This window comes from Hyla sarda, chromosome 5 (genome assembly GCF_029499605.1).
Source record: "Hyla sarda isolate aHylSar1 chromosome 5, aHylSar1.hap1, whole genome shotgun sequence".
Classification (NCBI taxonomy): domain Eukaryota; kingdom Metazoa; phylum Chordata; class Amphibia; order Anura; family Hylidae; genus Hyla; species Hyla sarda.
Genome location: NC_079193.1, coordinates 122,082,260 through 122,107,049, shown reverse-complemented (window position 1 = coordinate 122,107,049; position 24,790 = coordinate 122,082,260). Strand labels below are relative to the sequence as shown.

Genomic DNA, 24,790 nt, shown 5'->3' with positions numbered 1-24,790 from the left:
ACACACTCATGTTTTGTAGACCCAATTTTTGAATTTTTTCAAAGGGTAAAAGGAGAAAATTTTTACTTGTATTTGTAGCCCAATTTCTCTCGAGTAAGCAAATACCTCATATGTCTATGTAAAGTGTTGGGCGGGCGCAGTAGAGGGCTCAGAAGGGAAGGAGCGACAAGGAGATTTTGGAGAGAACATTTTTCTGAAATGGTTTTTGGGGGGCATGTCACCTTTAGGAAGCCCCTACGGTGCCAAAACATTTTGGAAACCAGACCCCTTTTGTTTTCCCAAAAATGTTACATTTTTAAAAGAGTAAAAGCAGAAAATACTCCCCAAAATTTGAAGCCCAATTTCTCCTGATTTAGAAAACGCCCCATATGGGGGGTGAAAAGTGCTCTGCTGGCGCACTACAGGTCTCAGAAGAGGGGGAGTCACATTTTGGCTTTTTGAAAGCGAATTTTGCTCTGGGGGCATGCCGCATTTAGGAAGCCCCTATGGTGCCAGGACAGCAAAAAAAAAAAAACCACATGGCAACACATTTTGGAAGCTAGACCCTTCCGGGAACGTAACAGTGTTACAGTGAGTACTTGCACCTCACAGGTTTTTAGAACAGTGGGCCGTAAAAGTGAGAAATTTGATTTTTTTTTTGCACTATATTGATAGTGTTACCCCAAATGTTTCATTTTCACATTGGGTAATAGGGCAAAAGGCCCCCAAAATTTGTAGAACAATTTTGTCTGAGAAAACAAAATACCCCATATGTGGATGTAAATTGCTCTGTGGACGCACTGCAATGCTCAGAATAGAAGGAGTGAAAATTTTGTTGAAATTGAAGTTGGGGGTCACGTGCATTTATAAAGCCCCCAACAGCAAAAAAAAAACACGTGACACCATTTTAGAAACTACACCCCTCAATGAACATAACAAGATGTACATTGGGAAATAACACCTCACAGGTTTTTTGAAAAGTGGGCCATAAAGTGAAAAATTAGATTTTTTTTTTTTACACTAAAATGCTGGGGTTACCCAATTTTTAACATTTTCACAAGGGGTAATATGAGAAATTGGGTTACAAATTTTGGAGGGCTTTTTCTCGTGACTATGGAAATACATCCACAAATGGGGTAACATGCTGGGCGGGCGCACAACAAGGCTCAGAAGTCATAGAGGTCAGTTTGTATTTGTGGCCTATGGCATATCAGTAGCTGACTGTTGCATACATTCCGAGGAAAATACAAAAATGAAACACCCACATGTGGCACCATTACAGAAAGTACCCACCCTGAGGAATGGGTATAGGGGTAAAGAGGACATTTTGAAAACACAGGTGTTTCCTAAATTTATTTTCCAGGAATGGATGAAGGGTAGCTTTTGAAAATTGCAATTTTCAACCTATGCTTTGCTTCATTTTTCTGGGAACAACTAACATGTGACTCCGTTGTCGCCTGGAAATACGACAGAGCTCAGCGAGAACTCTTCGCATTTTAGGCAGATGTTTTGTTACGGACCGAACAGTTACATACATTCAGAGGAAAATACAAGAAAGGAGCACCCACATGTGAAGCTATTACAAACATACACCCCCTAGGGAAGGTGTATAGGGTGAAGTGGAGATTTGGAACAGACGGGTGTTCCCTTCATTTATTTTCCAGGAATGGATGAAGTGTACTATGGGGGAAGAAAATTGCAATTTTAGTACTGATATGCCAATTATTTTCCCAGAATGATGACCCAGAGTACAGCTAAAAGTAAAAATGATGCCCTCCCCAAACCCTATACTCTGAATCATCACTCTGGGAAGGAGATGTGTGGGGCCGTCCCTATTCTGTTACCTCAAATGCGCAACCCGCTCAGGTGGAGAGAGAGAGCGCTGTGCATTTGAGGCAACTGCAAACCTCCAATGCTGTTGACTCTGTGTCTCATGACCCATTTTTTAGGGAGAAGAAAAAAAAAGATATTGGGGGGAAAAGGTTTTTTTTTTTTTTTTTGGGGGGGGGGGGTTGTTTTGGTTTAAAATTTGGAAGTCAATGTACCCTGGACTGGTACATTGGAGCCGAATTCTGGGGAATGAAAATTAGGGCAAAGGATGGAAAATTTAGTACTCCATGGAAGTGTGATACTCCCTGAAGCAGCCTACGCAGAGGCCCAGATGATCAGGCCAAGTGTCACATTGGTACGTGGTGTCCCTCCGTCTCCCCTACCTGTGACACACTCTGCATTTCTTCTGGGTTCGTCACGTCCTTCGAGTGTTGGGGATCACACCTGGAAAGTGTTGGCCGGGGCCCTGAAGTTCCAGAGGTGCTCTGACCCGCTCCTTGGTGGTCACCAAAGATGAGGGCCCTTAGAACTACCTCTTGAAACTTCAGGTATGTCCCTGTGTTGCCAGCGTACTTGTACAGTATAAAATAGTTGTACATGGCAACCTGTACCATGTAGACCGCAACCTTTTTATACCATACATGTGTTTTCTGCATGGCATTATATGGTTTCAGGACTTGATCAGAAAGATCAACTCCCCCCATATACCGATTGTAGTCCAGAATACAATCGGGCTTGAGGACTGGTCCCGCGGTACCTCGGACAGGGGTGCTGCCGTTCCCATGAATAGTGGTGAGCATAAGGACATCCCTCTTGTCCTTATACCGGACCAACAACAGGTTCTCATGGGGAAAAGGCACGGGACTCACCCCGGGGGATAGGAGCATGTAGGGGATGGGGCAGAAGGCCTCTTTGATTCTTCCGGACTGTCCCACAAGCGACCGTGGATATGGCGGCGAGGGATGTGAAGAGAGGGATACTAGTATAAAAGTTATCCACGTAAAGTTGGTAATCTTTATCTAGCAATGGGTGCAAAAGGCCCCAAACCATTTCCCCGCTAACACCCAGAGTGGGGGGGGGGGGACATTCTGGGGGTTCAAAACGGGAATCTCGTCCCTCATACACTATAAACTTGCAAGTGTACCCGGAGGTACTCTCGCAAAGTTTATACATCTTCACGCCATACCGCGCTCGCTTGGTAGGGATGTATTGCCCAAAGCTGAGTCTCCCCTTAAAGCTGCTGAGAGACTCATCAATAGCGACCTCCCAAACCGGGTCATAGGCCTCCCAAAATCTGGCCCGAAGTGATTGATGACCGGCCTGATTTTATACAGGTGGTCATACGCAGGCTCAGTTCGGGGGGGACATGCCGCATTATCAGCATAATGCAAACATCTTCGAATGGCCTCGAACCTGGGACGTGCCATGGCCATACTGTAGAGGGGTGTCTGGTAAAGGACGTCCCAACTCCAATATCTCTTGACACTGGGTTTTTCAACTAGACCCATATGCAGCACGAGGCCCCAAAAGGTCCTAATTTCGGCTGCATCGACTGGAGTCCAGCCGCCGGGTCTAGCTAAAAATTAGCCCGGGTTAGCGGCGACGAACTGTTGGGCGTACAGATTCGTCTGTGTAACCATTAGATTAACAAAGTCGTGACTGAAAAAATGACCGAAAAAGTCCATTTCAGTGAACACGACAATGTTAATTTTGATTCCTGAGTCGCCAACAAACTCGGGCATCACGGGCTCGTTGTCCAGACAAGTTCTCCGGTACGATGTACCAGTGATCTTGGCTGGGGGGGGGCTTCACTAGTATGAGGGCCAGGGTGACTCATACTAGCATGGGGCACAGGGTCAAGGACAGAGGAGGTTTGCGAGTTCGCCACCTTGGTGGATCATCATCAGAACTAGGAGAGGAGGAGGACGATGAAATAAGGAAGGTGGGCTCTTCATCGTCCTCTGAGCCGCTCTCGGTGTCGGAGGCTATTATGGTATATGCCTCCTCTGCCGAAAACGCTCTGCGGGCCATTTCCCTACTCTAATGGGCATATGGGTGTGTGTGGGGGGGGGGGCACTTTATTTGTGTATGTGCTGTGTGGTGTGGTGCGAGACTACCTCCCTAACCTGCCCTAACCCAACTAAACTAACCCGCCCTAACAGAAAAAAATATTTAAAAAAAAGGGACTTCTAGCGCAAAAAATCCCTGCGCCAAAAAAAAAGCGTTTATCTAATCAGTGGTGTGTGCACTGATTAGCGCTTGTGGCGGCAGGGGGCGCAGAAGTCAGTGGGGGGGGGGGGGGTCTGGCCACTCAGCCCAGAACAGTAGCTGGTGGCTACACAGACCCCCACACAAAAAAATCCCCGAAAAATAAAAGAAAAAAACGCTTTACCCCGAAAAAAATGCACCCACCTGAACCCCCAAAAAATCACTGACAGCAATGGGACAGGCTGACGGTCCATCCACACAGTACACGCCTGCTACTGGTGGCACGGACCCCCTATGGGTGCAAAAAAAGCTAGAAAACGCAATAAAAAGCGCCGCCACCACACAAAAATGCTGATCAGTACTACAGGACTGATCAGCGGTGGGTGGGCTTAAACAAACGGCGGCAGACCGCTCTTTTATAACTAAGAGGGTCTGCACACACGCTTGGGGGGGGGGGGGGGGAATCTGTGCCAAAAAAAAAAATGCTGGCGGCAGACCGGGGTCACGCAGCTAAAGGTGCTACGGACCCCCGGACACCCACTGATGTACGCGGAATGAAAATAAAAATTTTTTTTTAACCCTAACCTGTCCCTACCTAATCTAAAGCTAACCCTGGGGGATTTCTGTGCCAATGGGCACTTTTTTTAACTGAGGGGATGGTGGGCAGCACGGGCTCCGTCCTGCTCGCCAGATCTCTGTGGAATGGCGGACAGAACGGAGCAACATGCTCCTAGCCCCCACCATCCCCTCCGATTACTATGTGATTGGTGTGGCCACTTTGGCCACCCAATCACAACTGTACTGAGTGGGGTGGCAACAATGCCAGCCCCCAGTACAGCACGGATGATGATTGGTTTTGTATATTACACCACCAGTCACCATCTATATCCGGGTCACAGGGTTACACGTGACCTTGATGACGCGGAACCGCTGCAGAACGCCGGTAAGTAGTCCTCCGGACCTCCTCAGGCACACTGCCGGGATGTCTGCTGATTGATATCAGCAGACATCTGGCTCCGATCCCCACCCGGAAAGCGGCGGGGAACGGAATCGCAGCACATCACTCGTCTGAATTGAGAAGCGGTGCGCTGCAATCGCCGACATGGGGAGGTCATCATGACCCCCCCTGGGCGATATGCCGCCATGCCTGCTGATTGATATCAGCAGGTATCGGGCAACGGCTCGCCTCTGGCTAGCGGCGGGTGGCCGGGAATGGACAGGATGTACTCATACGTCCTTAAGGGCTCAGAAACGGGAGCGTATGAGTACGTCCTAAGCCCTTAAGGGGTCAATATTAACCAACTGGCCTGACAGAGTAACTAATGTGCAGGTAAAAGGACAACTTGAAAATTGTGATCATAATATGATACATTATAACTTGTTCTGCAATTGTTCTTCAAGGGGCCATAAAAACAATGAACTTTAGAAAGGCAAAGTTTGATCAACTCAGAGAAGCCCTTAACAATATAAAATGGGATAATGTCCTCAAAAACAAAAATACTGACACTAAATGGGAGACTTAAGAATATTTTAAATTCTCACTGTAAGAGGTATATACCTTTTTTAAGGGAATAAAAGGGTCAGGAATAAAAAAATAAAAAATGTGGACAAATAAAAATGTTAAGGGGGCAATAAAAAAAATAAAGCATTTAACCCCTTAAGGACTCAGCTCATTTGGGCCTTAAAGGGGTTATCCAGGAAAAAACTTTTATTTTATATGTATCAACTGGCTCCAGCAAGTTAAACAGATTTGTAAATTACTTCTAAAAATTCTTAAATCTTTCAGTACTCATAAGCTGCTGAAGTTTAGTTGTTCTTTTCTGTCTAAGTGCTCTCTGATGACACCTGTCTTGGGAACTATCCAGAGTAGAAGAAAATCCCCATTGCAAACCTCTTCTACTCTGTGCAGTTCCGGAGACGGGCAGAGAGCACTGTTGCCAGACAGAAAGGAACAACTCAACTTCAGCAGCTGATAATTATTGGAAAGATTAAGATTTTTTTTAATAGAAATAATATACAAATCTGTTTAACTTTCTGGAACCAGTTGATATAAAAAAAATAAAAAAAAAATCTGGAATACCCCTTTTAATCCCTTAAGGACGCAGCTCACTTTCACCTTAAGGACGCAGGCCTTTTTTGCAAATCTGACCACTGTCACTTTAAGCATTAATAACTCTTGGGATGCTTTTACTTTTCATTCTGATTCCGAGATAGCTTTTTCGTGACATATTCTACTTTGTTAGTGGTAAAATGTTGGCATCATAAAGTTGACATGTTTTTACTTTTGGAAGACATAAGAGGGCTTCAAAGTATAGCAGCAATTTTCCAATTTTTCACAAAATTTTCAAAATCAGAATTTTTCAGGGACCAGTTCGGTTTTGAAGTGGATTTGAGGGGCCTTCATATTAGAAATACCCCACTAATGACCCCATAATAAAAACTGCACCCCTCAAAGTATTCAAAATGACATTCAGTAACAACATTTAGTTGTTTCACAAGAATAGCAGCAAAGTGAAGGAGAAAATTTTAAATAATTTTTTACACTCGCCAATGCCTGATTGACAGGCAGGGAGCGAGTGCAGCCTAACTGAAAAAGGACTGATTGCCACTCCAAAATCAGTCCTTTTTCAGTAGCCAGTTTTTAAATGTAAATTAAACCTTTTTAATGAAAAAATAAATAAAAATAAAAGTATATTAGAGATATGTTGTAGTACATAAGTACTACAACATATCAAAAAATAAAGTTGGTGACAGTGCCCATTTAAAGTTGGACGTGTAAATTAATTTTTTTTCACTAAAATGCTGTTGTTCCTTTTCCCCCCAAAATTTTACATTTTTACAAGGAGTAATAGGAGAAAATGCCCCAAAAATCCCATCCCTTCTGAGTATGGAAATACCCCATGTGTGGTCGTCAAGTGCACTGCGGGCGCACTACAATGCTCAGAAGAGAAGGAGTCACATTTGGCTTTTGAAAAGCAAATTTAGCTGAAATGGATTTTGGGGGCATGTCACATTTAGGAAGCCCCTATGGTGCCATAACAGCAAAAAAAAAAAAAAAACACATGACCTACTATTTTGGAAACTACACCCCTCAAGGACCTTAACAAGGGGTACAGTGAGCCTTAACACCCCCACAGGAGTTTGACGACTTTTAGTTAAAGTTGGATGTGTAAATTAAATTTTTTTTTTTTTTTACTAAAATGCAGTGTTTTCCCCAAATTTTACATTTCTACAAGGAGAAATAGGAGAAAATGCCCCCCAAAATTTGTAACTCCATTTCTTGAGTATGGAAATACCCCATGTGTGGACGTTAAGTGCTCTGCTGGCGCACTACAATGCTCAGAAGAGAAGGAGCGCCATTGAGATGATGGAGAGAGAATTTAGTTGGAATAGAAGTCGGGGACCTTGTGCATTTACAAAGCCCCCCATTGTGCCAGAACAGTGCCCCCCCCCCCACATGTGACCCCGTTTTGGAAACTACAAATTCCCCACAGAATTTAATAAGGGATGCAGTGAGCATTTACACCCGACTGGCGTTCGACAGATCTTTGGAACAGTGGGCTGTGCAAATGACAATTTTATTTTTACATTTTTTTTCTCCTCGCCTTCTAAAAATCATAACAACCAAAAAAATACTATTTGTGTGGGAAAATTGATAAGAAAACAGCAATATTATGCATTTTGGAAGATTTTGTTTTCATGCTGTACACTTTACGGTAGAGGTGCACCAAAATGGAAATTTCAGAACCGAAACGAAACCGAAATAAAAAAAAATGTCCGGCCGAAACCAATACCGAAACCGAAAATGACTTCTCCCCGTCTTCTGGCAGCTTCCCCCCACCCCACAGACATACAGCTTCCAGCCATATACAGTGTATGGCTGGAGGCTGTATGTCTGTACTGCTGCTCCCACAGTGTTCCGGTCACCGCTCCTCCGGCCCGGGGTCACATCTATGTGGACCATGGACCATAGCAGTAGGTGCCGGGACCGGAGGAGCGGTGATCGGAACACTTAAGATGACGACGCGGTCACTTACCAGGCCCCGGCCGGCGCGCGTTCTCCTGCGACGATCCTGTGGTCCTCCTGCGTCTCTATGGTTGTACGCACGGGACATCAGTGACGTCCCGTGCGTACGACCATAGAGGCGAAGGACCGAAGGAGGATCGCAGGAGGACGCCGGGGAATGGTGAGTGACCGGCGGACATCCTTATGTCCCGAAAAGATTTTTCGAGACACAGGGATGTCCGGGATAGGAATACTTCTTTTTATGTGCCCGGGCCGGCTCCCGTGTGTGGCTGCAGGCGGGGGCCGTACTGTATACTATAAACCAGGGGGCCTCCAGCTGTTGTGAAACTACAACTCCCAGCATGCCCGGACAGACTTTGACGGTCCGGGCATGCTGGGAGTTGTAGTTTCACAACAGCTGGAGGCCCCCTGGTTTATAGTATACAGTATTAGTTTTTATTTGCTCTGGTCGGCCCCCGCCTGCAGCCACACACGGGAGCCGGCCCGGGCACATAAAAAGAAGTATTCCTATCCCGGAGAGCGCGCCCCCCCAGATGTTGTGCCCGGCCCCCCCCTGCACCCCTCACGAGTTCCTCTGCCACTGGCAGTGTTTGCAACTTGTGCTGTAGGCGGGCAGGGGAGGTGGGTCATTATCGGCACATTTTTTGTTGTTTCGGCATTTCCCCGAAACATCTATTTTCGGCCAATATGTATCGGCCACCGATATATCGGTGCATACCTACTTTACGGTAAAATAGACATATTTTCTTTATTCTGTGGGTCAGTGCGATCAAAATGATACCCATGATTATATACTTTTCTATTATTGTACCACTTTTACTAAAAATCGCAACCTTTTTAACCAAATGATTGTGTTTTAAAATCCCTCTATTTTTCTGACCTATAACTTTTTTTTTTTTCATTTTTCCGTTTAAGCGGCGGTATGAGGGATAATTTTTTGCGCCTTGATCTGTAGTTCTTTCTGAAACCACATTTGCATGTATAAAACTTTATAAATTTTTTATCAATATTTTTTTTTGGGGGGGAATAAAATGTTATAAAAAAGCAGAAATTTTGGATTTTTTTTTTAACGTTCACCGTACAGGATAATTAACATAACATTTTAATAGTTCGGATATTTATGCACATGGCAATATCAAATATGTTTCTTAAAAATGTGTTTTTTCACACTTTGGGACAATTTCCATTTGTATTGGGGAAGGGGATTTTTCACAAATTATTATTTATTTTATTTCTTTTACTTTTATTTTTACACTAAGACTCCCAAGTCCTTTTCCAAGTCCGTCGTCCCAAGTGTTCTCCCATTTAATACATATTCCTAGCCTGGATTTTTCCTCCCCATGTGCATCACCTTACATTTATCAGTGTTGAACCTCATCTGCCACTAGGAAGCAGAGGGTGGTCATTAATGGTACTTATTGTGATTAGGTGACTGTTACTAGTGGGGTACCACAGGGTTCAGTCTTGGGTCCTATTCTATTTAATATATTCATTAATGATTTTGTAGAGGGGTTGAATAGTAACGTAGATATGTTTGCAGGTGATACTAAACTCTGTAAACCGGTTAACGCAATAGAGGATTGTGCAATGTTACAAATGGATCTGGATAGGTTGGAGGCTTGGGCTAGGAAGTGGCAGATGAGGTTCAACACTGATAAATGTAAGGTGATGCACATGGGGAGCAAAAATCCAGGCTGAGATTATGTATTAAATGGGAGAACACTTGGGACGACTGACTTGGAAAAGGACTTGGGAGTCTTAGTTAACAGTAAATTTAGCTGTAGTGACCAGTGTCGGGCAGCTGCTGCCAAGGCTAATAAAATCATGGGGTGCATCAATAGGAGCATAGATGCCCACGACAAGGAAATAATTCTACCACTGTACAAATCACTAATCAGACCACACATAGAATACTGTGTACAGTACTGGGCACCAGTGTACAAGAAAGATATAGTGGAGCTGGAGAGGGTTCAAAGACGGGCAACCAGAGTAATGCAGGGAATGGGAGGACTACAGTACCCAGAAAGATTATCAGAACTTGGGTTATTTAGTTTAGAAAAAAGGAGGCTTAGGGATGACCTAATAACTATGTTTAAATATATCAGAAGACCATACAGAGAACTCTGCCATGATCTATTTATACCCAGGACTGTATTCATAACAAGGGAGCATCCTCTACGTCTTGAGGAAAGGTTTCTACACCAGCACAGACAGGGATTCTTTACTGTAAGAGCAGTGAGACTATGGAACACTCTGCAAAGAGGAGGTGGTCATGATGAACTCTGTAAAAGAGTTCAAAAGAGGCCTGAATGCATTTTTGGAGAGTAAGAACATTGCTGGTTATGGATTCTAGATTTATAGGGACAGAAGGTTGATCCAGGGATTTATTCTGGCTGCCATATTTGGAGTCGGGAAGGAATTTTTTTGCCTTCCTCTAGATCAACTCAGTAGGGACTCTTTAGGGTTATAGGTTGAATTGATGGACTCTGGTCTTTTTTTCAACCTTATGAACTATGTTACTATGTCTACAAAGCAATATTTGATATGGTAGAGAGATTCATAATAGGACCAGAATTTGTTGCATGGTCCTACCCATGAGAGGGAGAATTAAGGGAGAGGACATACAGGAAGGCAGATTTGGGATGTAGCACTCGGGAAAGCCAAGAGCCACTTATATTGGCATATTCATAGTAACCTCTATGAGCCCTCTCCCAAAGACACAAGTTTACTCAGAGAGCACTTATTCATGGATTTGAGAGATGCCAGCTCCATGAAGAGAAACTCTTCACGGAGTTTGAGAGTTCACTTTCTTAAGCCTTCAAAGCTTCCCGCTTAGTTGGTGCAGAAGTAGGCTCAGAACGATGGTTAACCCTGAACTCGGAGAGAGTCCGTTGGACTTCATCTTTACATAAAGAATCCCTGAGCAAATGATTGAGTCTCCAGAAGAAGGGCCAAGAGGTGTGCGGGGCAAAGTGAACCAGTGTGTGATCTGACCAAGGCACCAAGTCTATAGAAAGCCTGGGAGAAAGGGAAAGGAGGGAATTACTAACAAATATCCTATCCAGCCTACTATAACAGCAGTGAGCAGGGGAGTTATATGTATAGTCCTTCATCTCTGGATGAAGAACCCGCCAGAGAGCTATATGTCTACTAGCATGCAATTCCCTGCGTAGTCTACGAAGTGCAGAGAAGGAGAGAGAGGACTTGCCAGAGGAGGAGTCAAGCATGTGGTCCCATACCCAATTAAAGTCACCACCGAAAATGATCTGAGAGGATTTAGCAGTCTTTTAGTTGATTAAGTAAATCCAATGCAAAGGCAACCTGACCCTGATTGGGAAAATAAACAGGAGCTACAGTATATACACAAGATGCATCAGAAGACTGTATGAATAAGTAACGACACAGAGGATCATGTACTTCCAGAACCGACTGCTTAACCCCTTAAGGACTGAGCCCTTTTTCACCTTAAGGAAATTTTTTGCAAATCTGACCACTGTCACTTTAAACATTAATAACTCTGGAATGCTTTTAGTTATCATTCTGATTCCGAGTTTTTTTTCATGACATATTCTACTTTAACTTAGCGGTAAAACATTTTTGGTAACTTGCATCCTTTCTTGGTGAAAAATCCCAAAATTTGATGAAAAATTTGAAAATGTTGCATTTTTCTAACTTTTGAAGCTCTTTGCTTGTAAGGAAAATGGATATTCCAAATAATTTTTTTTTTATTCACATATACAATATGTCTACTTTATGATTGCATCATAAAATTGATGAGTTTTTACTTTTGGAAGACACCAGAGGGCTTCAAAGTTCAGCAGCAATTTTCCAATTTTTCAAAAAATTTTGAAACTCGCTTTTTTTTCAGGGACCAGTTCAGGTTTGAAGTGGATTTGAAGGGCCTTCATATTAGAAATGCCCCATAAATGACCCCATTATAAAAACTGCACCCCCCAAAGTATTCAAAATGACATTCAGTAAGCGTTTTAACCCTTTAGGGGTTTCACAGGAATAGCAGCAAAGTGAAGGAGAAAATTCACAATCTTCATTTTTTACACTCGCATGTTCTTGTAGACCCAATTTTTTTATTTTTGCAAGGGGTAAAAAGGAGAAAATTTTTACTTGTATTTGAAACCCAATTTCTCTCGAGTAAGCACATACCTCATATGTCTATGTTAATTGTTCAGCGGGCGCAGTAGAGGGAAGGAGCGTCAAATGGCTTTTGGGGGGCATGTCACCTTTAGGAAGCCCCTATGGTGCCAGAACAGCAAAAAAAAAACCACATGGCATACCATTTTGGAAACTAGACCCCTCGGGGAACGTAACAAGGGGTAATGTGAACCTTAATACCCCACAGGTGATTCATGTAAAAAAATATATATATATATTTTTTTTTACCTAAAATGCTTGGGTTTCTCAAAAAATGTACATTTATACAAAGGGTTTAAGCAGAAAATACCCCCCAAAATTTGAAGCCCAATTTCTCCCGATTCAGAAAACACCCCATATGGGGTCGAAAAGTTATCTGCTGGCGCACTACAGGTCTCAGAAGAGAAGGAGTCACATTTGGCTTTTTGAAAGCAAATTTTGCTCTGGGGGCATGCCGCATTTAGGAAGCCCCTATGGTGCCAGGACAGCAAAAAAAAAACACATGGCATACCATTTTGGAAACTAGAGCCGTCGGGGAATGTAACAAGGGGTTAAGTGAACCTAAAATGCTTATTTTCCCAAAAATGTTCCATTTTTAAAAAGGGTAAAAGCAGAAAATACCCCCCAAAATTTGTTAGGCAATTTCTCCCGAGTACGGCGATACCCCATATGTGACCCTTAACTTTTGCATTGAAATACGACAGGGCTCCAAAGTGAGAGCGCCATGCGCATTTGAGGCCTAAATTAGGGATTGCATAGGGGTGGACATAGGGGAATTCTACGCCAGTGATTCCCAAGCAGGGTGCCTCCAGCTGTTGCAAAACTCCCAGCATGCCTGGACAGTCAACGGCTGTCCGACAATACTGGGAGTTGTTGTTTTGCAACAGCTGGAGGCTCCGTTTTGGAAACCGTGGCGTACCAGACGTTTTTCATTTTTATTGGGGAGGGGAGGGGGGCTGTGTAGGGGTATGTGTATATGTAGTGTTTTTTACTTTTTATTTTATTTTGTGGTAGTGTAGTGTAGTGTTTTTAGGGTACAGTCGCACGGGCGGGGGTTCTCGCTGGCAGTTTGAGCTGTTGCAGAAAATTTGCTGCAGCTCAAACTTGCAGCCCGATACTTACTGTAAGCCTCCGCCCATGTGAGTGTACCCTGTACATTCACATTGGGGGGGGGGGGACATCCAGCTGTTGCAAAACTACAACTCCCAGCATGCGCTGACAGACTGTACAAGCTGAGAGTTTTAGTTTTGCAACAGCTGTAGGCACACTGGTTATGCACCACTGAGTTTGTGACCTTACTCAGTGTTTCAAAACCAGTGTGCCTCCAGCTGTTGCAAAACTACAACTCCCAGCATGTACGGTGCATGGTGTAAGGTGACTGCTGGGAGTTGTAGTTTGCAACAGCTGGAGGCACACCGGTCGTGAAACACTGAGTTGGGTAAAAAAAAAAATGGGTTTCACAACCAGTGTGCCTTCAGCTGTTGCAAAACTACAACTCTCAGCAGTCACCGACAGCCAACGGGCATGCTGGGAGTTGTAGTTATGCAACCAGCATATGCACCACTACAACTCCCAGCATGCCCTTTAGCTGTTTGTGCAAGCTGGGAGTTGTAGTTATACAACAGCTGAAGGTACACTTTTCCATAGAAAAAATGTGCCTCCAGCTGTTGCAAAACCATAAGTCCCATATGCCCATAAGGGAATGCTGGGAGTTGTGGTGGTCTGCCTCCTGCTATTGCATAACTACAGCTCCCAGCATGCCCTTTTTGCATGCTGGGAGCTGTTGCTAAGCAACAGCAGGAGGCTGTAACTCACCACCTGCTGCTGCTCCATCGCAGGACTGTCCCTCGCCGCCGCCGTCGCTCTTGGGGCCCCGATCCAAACATGGACGCCGGGGATCGGGGTCCCCAGCACCCGGGGTCGTCTTTCCGCTCTCGTCCTCGGGAAGAGGGGCGGAGCGGGTGCGGGAGTGACACCCGCAGCAGGCGCCCTGATTGGTCGGCCGGTAATCCGGCCGACGAATCAGGGCGATCGTGAGGTGGCACCAGTGCCACCTCACCCCTGCAGGCTCTGGCAGTCCCGATCAGCCAGTAATACCGGGTCACTGGAGACCCGATTGACCCGGAATCGCCACAGATCGCTTGACTGAATTGTCCAGCGATCTGCGGCAATCGCCGACATGGGGGGGCATAATGACCCCCCCCTGGGCGATATGCCGGGATGCCTGCTGAATGATTTCAGCAGGCATCCGGCTCCGGTCCCCAACCGGCTAGCGGTGGGGACCGGAATTCCCACGGGCGTATGGATACGCCCTGCGTCCTTAAGGACTAGGAATGCAGTGTGTATCCATACGCCCTGCGTCCTTAAGAGGTTAAAGGACCTGTGAAATACAGTTGAGACCCCTTTGGACTTGGCATCAGCATTAGTGGAATGGTACCACACAGGATACTGACTCGAGGTCTAAAAATGTGTTTCCAGAAATTCAGCTATGGACACCTGCCGGACGTGCCGTCTCTTCTCAGGCACATTGAACTCCTTCACATTGAAGGAGCAAACAGCTAGGGAAGCTGTAACATAGGCAGAGGGGAGGGGGGGGGGACCACAGGATAAGAGAAAATGGCCAAAGGCCCTAAACACAGTTCAAACCCAGGAATGGTCAGCATGCTGAGTATCATCCCTACATAGGGAAGTGAAAGCCTACAACAAAGTGAATCTAATGCCCAACCCACCCCCTCCAATTACACATAAATGCAACATAGAGAGACCCCCCCCCCCAATCCCCCACAAAGGCACATAACTGAACAAGTATAATAGTAAGCCAACAGTAGGCCCTAAGTGCATATGTGAGGATCATAATTTACAGGAACCAGAAGTCAGCATAGTAACCAACATAGAGACAATAATGCTGTGGCCAGAGCCACCTCACAGAGAGGATAAGGGAGGCAGCCATGACAGGGATTGCGAGGTCGGGGAACATGGTTTCTAAGATGCCGGTTGCCATCTTTCACTGCCAGGAGGATCCACCGGGCATAAAGACATAGGCCAGTCAGGCAAGGCCACCATCAGGAGCTCAAGCATAGCCAGTAACCTAGGTAAATCCCCTAAATGACAAAATATGGTAGTCTTGCCTTTGTGACGAACAATCAACTGAAAGGGGAATCCCAATCTGTAAGCAATTAATGATAATACTCCACAGCAGATCCAGAAGAATTTTCAGCTCCCTGCGAAGTTAGAGGATGCGTCTTGCAAGGTCTGGGAACAAAACTACGTGGGCGCCATCAAGATCAACTTAAAGAAGTGGACGCAGCATATTACATCCCTTGGAGGGGCATTATCTGGAGGTTTAGGGCCCAGAGAAGGGCAGATGAGGTCCAGCTCAATGTGGGTCAAGGTATCAGTGCCCAGGAGAGTAGTAAATCTGATTTGAGCAGCAGAGTCCAGGGCAGAGGGAGTTATGGATTCAGGAATACTGCATATCTGGATATTAATTGTGGCGGTGTCTGTTTTTCAAGTACTTCTGCTGCGAGAGCAACTCCACAATCTTAATAGAGTGATCCTGGAGCACTTGTGAATGAAGGTCTAAACGGCCATGCAGCAGCTCCTGCTGTTGGTCTCGCTCATTCATGTGCTGGCCGATATGGCGCAGTTCTTCCTTAAAAGTGCACCACCTGCTTATAGCTACTTTCCAGCCTGGACACACAGTTCTCAAAGTCTCGTGTGCCGTAGACCGGGACCTCACTGCGGCAGCCATCTTGGTAGCAGGGGCACCAGCTTCAGAAGCAGATTGACTGCCGAATGGTGCCGGGATCACAGTGGGGAGGATCGGTGGCTTCTTGGTGTGGGCATGAGAACGGGTAAGGATATCTGGCTAAACAGTGGTGGGGAAAAAGGACAGGCAGGGGATTGGAGCGATGTAAAAGCACGTCCTCACGCCTCCATGGCAAGCTACGACCCCCTATTTATTTTTTAAGCAGTACAATAAGCCCTTAAGGATGCAGGGATTTTTCATTTTTGCACTTTTGCTTTTTCGTCCTTGCATTCTAATAGCCATAATACTTGATATTTTTCACCTACAGACACATAATGAGGGCTTGTTTTTTTGCGTCACGAACTATACTTTGTAAGGCTAGGTTTCCACACAAGTTAAGGGAGAAGTGTCAGATTGTGGTAGGTCTGACTGCTGGGGCCCCTTTAAGATCTCCTCCCCAGCTTTCCACATGAATAAAATGTGTCGACCACAGCACAAAGTGATGGCCAACACACACCCTCCATGCATCTCTATGAGAGAGCTGGAGACACAATATTTTTGAAACAGCCTTTGAAAATAAAAGAAATAATCTGGTCAATTTTTCCCCTGTTTTGATAAATCTCCTCCAATGTCTTTTCTGCCCCCTAGTTATGAGTAGGGGAAAAAAGGGAAATGCAAAAATCTTATTTTTTTTTCTTTTCTATGGATTAAATATTTAATTAATACAAGGTGCATCCTGCAATAATAATACTTAGGTGCCCTTCCTAATTAACACCACGTTAAAAGGGTCTTAATAAGTAAACCAGGAGTCTGACTAGGTTAATAAGACTGGGATTTGGGACTTAAGGGTAACATAATGATAGTGATAATGATATTGCATTTCATACTAAGTATCTGCCAAAATAACTTCTTACGTACTTAACACTAAAGAAAAGGTGCTAATAAAAGTTTGCAAGATTATACTGCCCACTGTATTATTTTTGTTGATTTTGAAAGTGTTCTGTTAGCCACTGCTTAATTCTGTAGGTCATTTCATAAAGAAACCTCTGCCCATTGGGAAATGTTATCAATCGCTACAATCTGTTGGCAAACTCATCCTGCACATGGCATAATATATTGGTACAGTTTTCTAGGCCTGTTAATCAAATACCTTTTCCTTATAACAGCTCATGGCTGGTATGTGTATTCCAGTTATTTGCAGTAATAATGCACATATTTAGCCTCAATAAACTGTAGCTCCCTGGTGCCAGCAACACTCATAGAGGCCAAGACCATGATACTCCCACCACCATGCTTGACTGAAGGCAAGACACAATTGTCTTTTCACTCCTCACCTGTTTGCCGCTACACAGGCTTGACACCATCTGAACCAAATTTTTATTTTAGCCTTATCTGACTACAGGACATAGTTTCAGGAGTCCACCTCTTTAGTCTGCTTGTGTCATCAGGCTGTTTTGTGGGCTTCTTGTGCATAATCTTTAGAAGAGGCTTCCTTCTGGGACAACAGTCATGCAGACCAACTTGATCCTGTGTGCGGCGTATGGTCTTAACACTAATAGGCTGACCAACCTCACCTTTTTTTTTTTCAAGACCACCTTTGGATATGACGCTACGCATGTGCACCCAACTTTTGTTCGACCTTGGCAAGGCCAGTTCGGAGTGGAACCTGTCCTTTAGAAACTGCTGTATGGTCTGGCATACTGTGCCTCAGCTCAGTTTTAGAGTCATGGCATTCTTCTAATAGTCTAGGCCATCTTTATGTAAAACAGCAATTCTTTTTTTCAGATCTTCAGTGTTATTTGCTATATGGTGCCGTGTTGAACTTCCAGTGACCAGTGTTAGAGAGTGTGAGAGCAATAACACCAATTTAAGCAACTTGCTGACCACCTGAGACCATACCAGTCTTCTAACATGTGGAGGAAACTGGGCCCAATTTGGACATTTCCACCTAGGGTTGCTCACTTTTGTTGCTATGGTTAGGACAGTAATGGTGGTGTGTTGAGTTATTTTGAGGAGACAGAAACATTAAACACTGTTTATACAGGCTGTGCACTCACTACTTTACATTGTAGCAGAGTGTCCTTTCTTCAATCTTGTCACATGAAAAGATGTAATAAAAGATTTACAAAAATGATACTGTGCCTTAGGGTGGAGGGAATTATAAACCATTCCAAATACCAGGCAGTTCTGGCTCAAAACCTTCAGTCATACGATAGAAAACTAAAGATTAAGAGGATGTTCACCTTTCAGCAGACAACGACCCAAAACGCACATCCAAATTTACAAAAGCATGGCTTCACCAGAAGATTTATGTTTTGGTTCAGTATGGTACATACAGTATCTGCTGCATATTTTCTGAAGCTGATTTTGTTACCCATTGAAGTAATTGGGTAGCAAAATTAGCTGTACAAAATATGCAACAGATGTGCAACATGTATGTGTAAACGTACCCTCACAAAGTATTTGTTTAAAGGAAAAAGGTGACACTAATGACAACAATACTTACCTGGTCCTGTTCTGTGCTCTGGTTCTACCGGAATCTTCCGTCATATCTTCCGTCCCGAGGCCGACTTGGAGCACAGATCGTGGCCAGGTAAGAATAGTCATCAGTGTCGCCTTCACTACCTGTCTGTACCGTCAGGTTAGTGTAGGTGACAATGATGACAGATTTCCTTTTAACCTGTTCAGGAGCCCTGTGCCCACTCCCCTGCTAGGATGCGGGGTCACAAGCTGACCCCACGTCATAGCGGGTCGGTCTCGGCGGCTATCAATGACCAGGACCCGTGGCTAATACTGGACATCACCGATCGGGTGATGTCCAGTATTAACCCCTTAGACGCGTCAATCAAAGTTGATCGCCACATACTAATGTTAAGGTTTGCTGCGGTTTAGGCCTTAAAATGTGAGTGACTGCCGCTGTATACTGCTGAGTGTCGACACAAGAAATATACACCAAACAAAAAGTTGGTATAAAACTCTTTCTCAGCAGGAAGCTCAGGAGCTGTCCCTAAGAGTTCTGTTTATTACACGGAAGTACATTGGTTTTTACATTTGGCAAAAGGGAGGTTAGTTATCACATCAAAATTATCATGTTATATTTAGATTGGTTATTTGAGTATTGCGTCTGTGTATATATTAGCATAGTTAAGCATTCATTTCTCTCTTGGCCATAGTTCACTTATGCTGCCTTCTCACTCTTCTGCCTGAAAATTCCGGATTTCTCTGTACTTTTGCACAGTCTATATCTCTTCAAATATTTTGTCTTCCAACTTTCATCCTCTTCTTATCTTGCTTCTGCTGGCCTCGTTCCAAGGTCTTCATCTTAGTTACAGGCAAATAGCAAGCTGAAATGAATGTTATATTATATATATATATATATATATATATATATATATATATATATATATATATATATATTAGGGATCGACCTTTATCGGGTTTTTTTAGGACCGATACCGATAATCGATGGAGGTTAGGGCCGATAACCGATAACTTATACCGATATTCCGGTATAAGTTATCGGCTATTTATCCCCCCTCGACACCGCTGCAGGTCATTGATTTAAAGCGGGCGCTTTAAATCAATGCACTGCAGTGGCTTTTGCGGTGCCATAGGCCGTCGCCACCCACTTCTCTCCCCTACCTGTCAGGGTGGTCCGGGCCATCCATCCTTCCTGTTGTGTCCGGCGGCATTCCGGGTGGATGGTGCACCGGTCTGGGCTGTCCTTCTTCTCCGGCGGTCATCTTCTCCACTCCGGGCAGGCTCCGGCCTAGTACGCTGCATAGACGCCGCTGCGCAGTGACGCCCGTGCGCAGCGACGCACCTGACGTCACGGCGTAGCGCCGTCTATGCAGCGTTCTAGACCGGAGCCTGCCCGGAGTGGAGAAGAGGACCCCCGGAGAAGGACAGCCCGTACCGGTGCACCCTCCACCCGGAATGGTGCCGGACACTACAGGAAGGAAGGATGGATGGCCCGGACCACCCCCATTACGGGTAAGTTTATTTATTTATTTTTTTTTTTATTGACTCGGAGGGTGGGGGAAGGGCCCGGCCGGTATAGCGGTATGGGCAAAAATCCATACCGGTATACCGCCCAGCACTACGGTGGGGGTGCGACGCGGGGGGGCGGTCGCGGTGGGGTGCAGCGGGTCGGGGGGGGGGGGGGTGTTGCATTATCGGCAAGGTAATTGCCGATACCGATAATGCCCAAAATCGTGATTATCGGCCGATAATATCGGCCATACCGATAATCAGTCTATCCCTAATATATATGTATATTGATAAGTAATCAAAATCATAATGGTCATCCTTATCACTAAAATGAAAGAAAATGCAATGAATGAACTATAAAAATATAAAGTTAATTAAACCGCACGGTCAATGGCGTACACATAAAAAAGAAAAATCCAAAGTCCAAAATTGCGTATTTTTGTTCACTTTGTATATTCTAAAAAATACATAAAAGAGATCAAAAAGTTCCATCAAAACCAAAAATGGTACAGATAAAAGATTCAGATCACTGTATAAAAATGAGCCCTCGTATAAAATTTATTTGGGGTCAGAAGAGGACATTTTTAAACCTACACATTTTCGTGCAAAAAGCTATAAATTTTTAACAGTAGTAAAACAAAATCAAACCTATATAAGTTGGGTGTCATTTTAAACATTTTTACCTACAGAATAAATATGAGGTGTCATTTTTACCGAAAAGTAAAATTGGTAGTGCATAAAACAAGCCCTAATATGGGTCTGTAGGTGGAAAACTGGGAGAGTTATGATTTTTAAAAGGTGAGGCTGACAAAACAAAAGTGGAAAAACCCTGAGTCCTTAAGGGGTTAAGAGTGTGCACACTTATGCAACCAGGTTGGAGTGTATTTTTTTCTTAATCTCTCAAAAATTACAGTTTGTTTTTCAATTGAATTGTTCATGTGTTAGTTGACATAAAAGGTGGTAAATGTTCTGGCATGATTTAACTTTCTTATTCTTTAACACCACACAAACTTGGCATTTTAAAAGGGTGTGTATACTTTTTATATTCTCTGTACGTCTTCAGTTTCATGCTATTTTAATGTATCCTGCAAGAGATAAATCAGAGAGTAAGACAATTCCTTTTGAAGTCGTTGTGCTATAGTTTAAATAGGATATGTCATGGTAAAAGGGGGAGATTCATCAAAACTTGTGGAGAGGAAAGGTTGCCCATTTGCCCAAAGCAGCTAATCAGATTGCTTTTAATTTTTTTGGAGGCCTTTTCAAAAATGAAAGAAGCGATCTAATTTGCAATTGGTTAACTTTTCCTCAACACAGGCCTTGATGAATCTCCACCTAAGGGCTCGTTCACACAGCCGTCTGCCCCCGTAAATTCATGCTTGTTCTGAAATCCGTTTGCTAATTTTTAAACTGGTTGCAAACGGCTGTAAAATAATCCCATTGATGTCAATGGGATTTTTTTTTACAACCTTTTATCACCCATTTACACCTGGTTCCTTTCTGTTCCATTTTTTTTTTTTTTGACAGGTAAAAGACGTTGCATGCAGTATTTTTTTCTCCCGTCAAAAATAACAGAATAGATATGGATATTAAATATTTTACATTGAAGTCTATGGCAAACGGATGAGCATATAATGCCATTTGCACCCATTTTTTTTTTTAAATTACTGTTTGTTTATGTAGAAATATTTTCCAAGACATTTTATACACTTCAAATAACATGTAAAAGGTAAAGCAAAAAAGTATAAAATCATCTCCAGTGTAGAAGTAAGCAAAGTAACCAAAGTATTACATGTATCATCATTACAATGTATAGAACATGAATTGTCATGTGTAAAGACATAACAGTATAGAATATAACAATCTAAGTCTGTGAGAAGAACCAACGGTCAATTGGGTCCGATGTAATATCACATTGTATAACAAGTAGAATTCCCACTAGAAACGTAAAAATAAACTACAGTAATATAAAAAAAAATAGATAATAGAAGAAGGAAAGACATGGAAGTCAAGAAAGAAAATATGAAAGGAAGAAGAGAGGAAACTACAGAATGAGGATCACAGTCTGACTTTGCCTGAGGAAGAGAACGGCTAAGGTGGTGAAATAACTTCTAGAGAGTCCCAAGGTGACCATATGTCATTAAACACATGTAATTTATTAGCTATAAGTGCAGAAAGGTACTCCATCATCCTCCACCTCTCGCACTCTGTCCTTCAGTATTTGAAGGGAAGGGGTATCGCCCAATTTTAATATCCATTTTTGAACAGTTATTACTTCTGAGCATGCTACAACCCCACATCATGGAAGTTGTAGTTCAGGGGCTGAGGGATTGATCGCATCGGGTCTCATGTCTGAGACCCGATGCGATCAAAAGTTATTAGCCAGGAGAGCTGGCGGCATGCTCCGCAAACCTGGGATGTAGATTGTGTACCGAGGGGCCATTCAGGGCTCCGAGGGGCAATTCAGGGCGGAGATTGTAATGTTGCACTATACTGGCGGCCAGGGAAGCATTGCGCTGCGTTCCCCGGCTGCCCTGATACACTGCAGGAGGGCAAGATCTATAGGTAGCGCAGCAGTGGGCAATATACATAGCGCAGTGGGGGGCCAGACATAAAGCGCTATATGTCTGGCCCCCTGCTGCCCTAGCTATGTTTAATGCCCCCCCCCCCCCCCCCCCGCTGCGCTAGCTATGTATAATGCCCCCCCCCCCCGCTGCGCTAGCTATGTATAATGCCCCCCCGCTGCGCTAGCTATGTATAATGCCCCCCCGCTGCGCTAGCTATGTATAATGCCCCCAGCTGTGCTAGCTATGTATAATGCCCTCCGCTGCATTTACATATGTCCCCCCCCCCCCCCAGCGAGTGCATACATAAATCCCTTGCAGCGCTATCTGTTAATAGTATACTATCAGCAGCACATCATTCTGCTGGCCGGGAAGGCAGCACAATGCCGCCCGCTTCCCGGCCAGCAGATGTGCTGCTGATAGCATACTATTCACAGATAACGCTGCGAGGGACATGTGTATAGAAGCACTGCAGGGGGACAGATATATACCAGTATATGTCTGGCCCCCCACAGCGCTAGCTATGTATATTGCCCACTGCTGTGCTACCTATAGATCTTGCCCTCCTGCAGCGCATCAGGGCAGTCGGGGAACGCAGCGTAATGCTTCCCCAGCCACCAGTGTAGTGCAACATTTACCATCCTCGCTAATGACTTAAAAAAAAAACTCAGCCAGGAGCCCTGAATGGCCTCTCTATGCCGGCAATTCAGGGCTCCCATCGGGTATTTAAAAATGAAAGTAAAACATACACGATCTACATCTCAGAGTTGCGGATCATACCGCCCGCTCCCCTGGTTAATAACTTCTGATCACATCAGGTCTCAGAAGTAAGATTTGGTGCGATCAATCCCTCAGCCCCTATACTACAACACCCATCATGGAACAGACTCTGTTCCATGATGGGGGTAGTAGTACAAGCACTAATCTAGCCTCCCAGCCGCCTCCAGCCTCCCACAGCCAGGGAACTACTACTCTCTTCTTGAAAAGAAATATGATTCATGATGGGAGTAGTAGTCCCGGCTGCAGGAGTCTGTAGACAGCTGATATTAACGGATGAAAAACTGATGCAAACGGATGCCACGGAATAGCATCCCTTTGCATCAGTTTGCACCCGTTAATAGAATGGTCCATTTAGGAGGCAATAACGGACAACTGCCGTGTGAACGTAGCCTAAGTCCCATCTTTGGAAATTACATTGTTTATATGTACTTACTTTGCTACTATTCTATTTTGTTTATATTTGCAAAACTTTTAGATTTTATTGTTTTTGCTTTTAGGAAGAGAAAAAAAGAAAACGAGAAAAACAGTGTGATTCAGATGAGGAAACTGAGTATTTTGAACCAGAGAAAAAAGTAGAAGTAGAAACCCCTACTGATCGTCCAGTCAGGGCATGCAGAACACATCCAGGTAAATATTAATATTACAGACTTCTGTATAGTTGGTTGGAATGCTGCATAATATGATAGCAATTATATTATCTTGTCTTGCAGCGGAAAACGAGAGCACCCCAATACAGCAACTTCTGGAATATTTCCTCCGACAGCTCCAGCGGTGAGTTTTTGGTGTTGTGTGAGAGAAGGCTTTTTTTTTTTGTCCTTCTTCGGTTCTGTTCACACTAGTATGCAGGGCATTTGTTTGGGGTTTCCTTTACACTTGGTGGCAAGAAAAGTACAGTATGCAGCAATATTTCTTTGTTCAAAAATATGGTAACATTGGCGGACCCCATACTGAACTGTTTCCTTTTACAATATTATTTTGTGCACAACTCACGGGTGTCTTTCAGGAGACCTTTTTAGCTTACAGTGTGGGCCACTAAGTTCCTGAGGAGGCTCAGAATTGAGCAAAACATATGTCGGGGCTTATGCAGGCGGTGGTATTCCATGTTTGTATGGTATTTTGCTGGGACTTATCTGTGTTTTCTTCTCTCTCCTTTCTAAGATTGCTTTTCTTTCACTGCACTTTGCACTTTATTGATGTACGTGTGTGTGTGTGTGTATGTATGTGTGTATATATATATATATATATATATATATATATATATATATATAAGGGGTCAGTACTTTCCTCAGGGAGAGGACACCTCAGCAGGTGTAGCCAAGCCAGTTCACCCTGCAAAAACCCCGAAACAGCTGTCTGCAGATGGGTCGAAACTTCCCTTTTGGGGAGTAGTCTGGCTTGGCATATATCCCGTTCAGCCTTTTATATTCCTTAACAGGAGCTAAGCTGATACCAGGGAACACTACCTGAAAAGGTTGTGTAATGAGCTGCTTTGCATATTCATATATATATATATATATA

General features: G+C 44.1%; 1 protein-coding gene across 5 annotated transcripts in view; it reads left to right on the top strand.

The window, feature by feature from the left end:
* Positions 1 to 24,790, top strand: part of BRD9 (bromodomain containing 9) — a 284,425-nt gene that overhangs the window by 21,558 nt on the left and 238,077 nt on the right. For all 5 annotated transcript variants that reach the window (XM_056520202.1, XM_056520201.1, XM_056520200.1 and 2 more), the window contains exons 3-4: positions 23,770 to 23,899; positions 23,983 to 24,043. In XM_056520202.1, the coding sequence (XP_056376177.1) occupies positions 23,770 to 23,899; positions 23,983 to 24,043 (191 nt within the window). The remainder of the gene's footprint in view (positions 1 to 23,769; positions 23,900 to 23,982; positions 24,044 to 24,790) is intronic.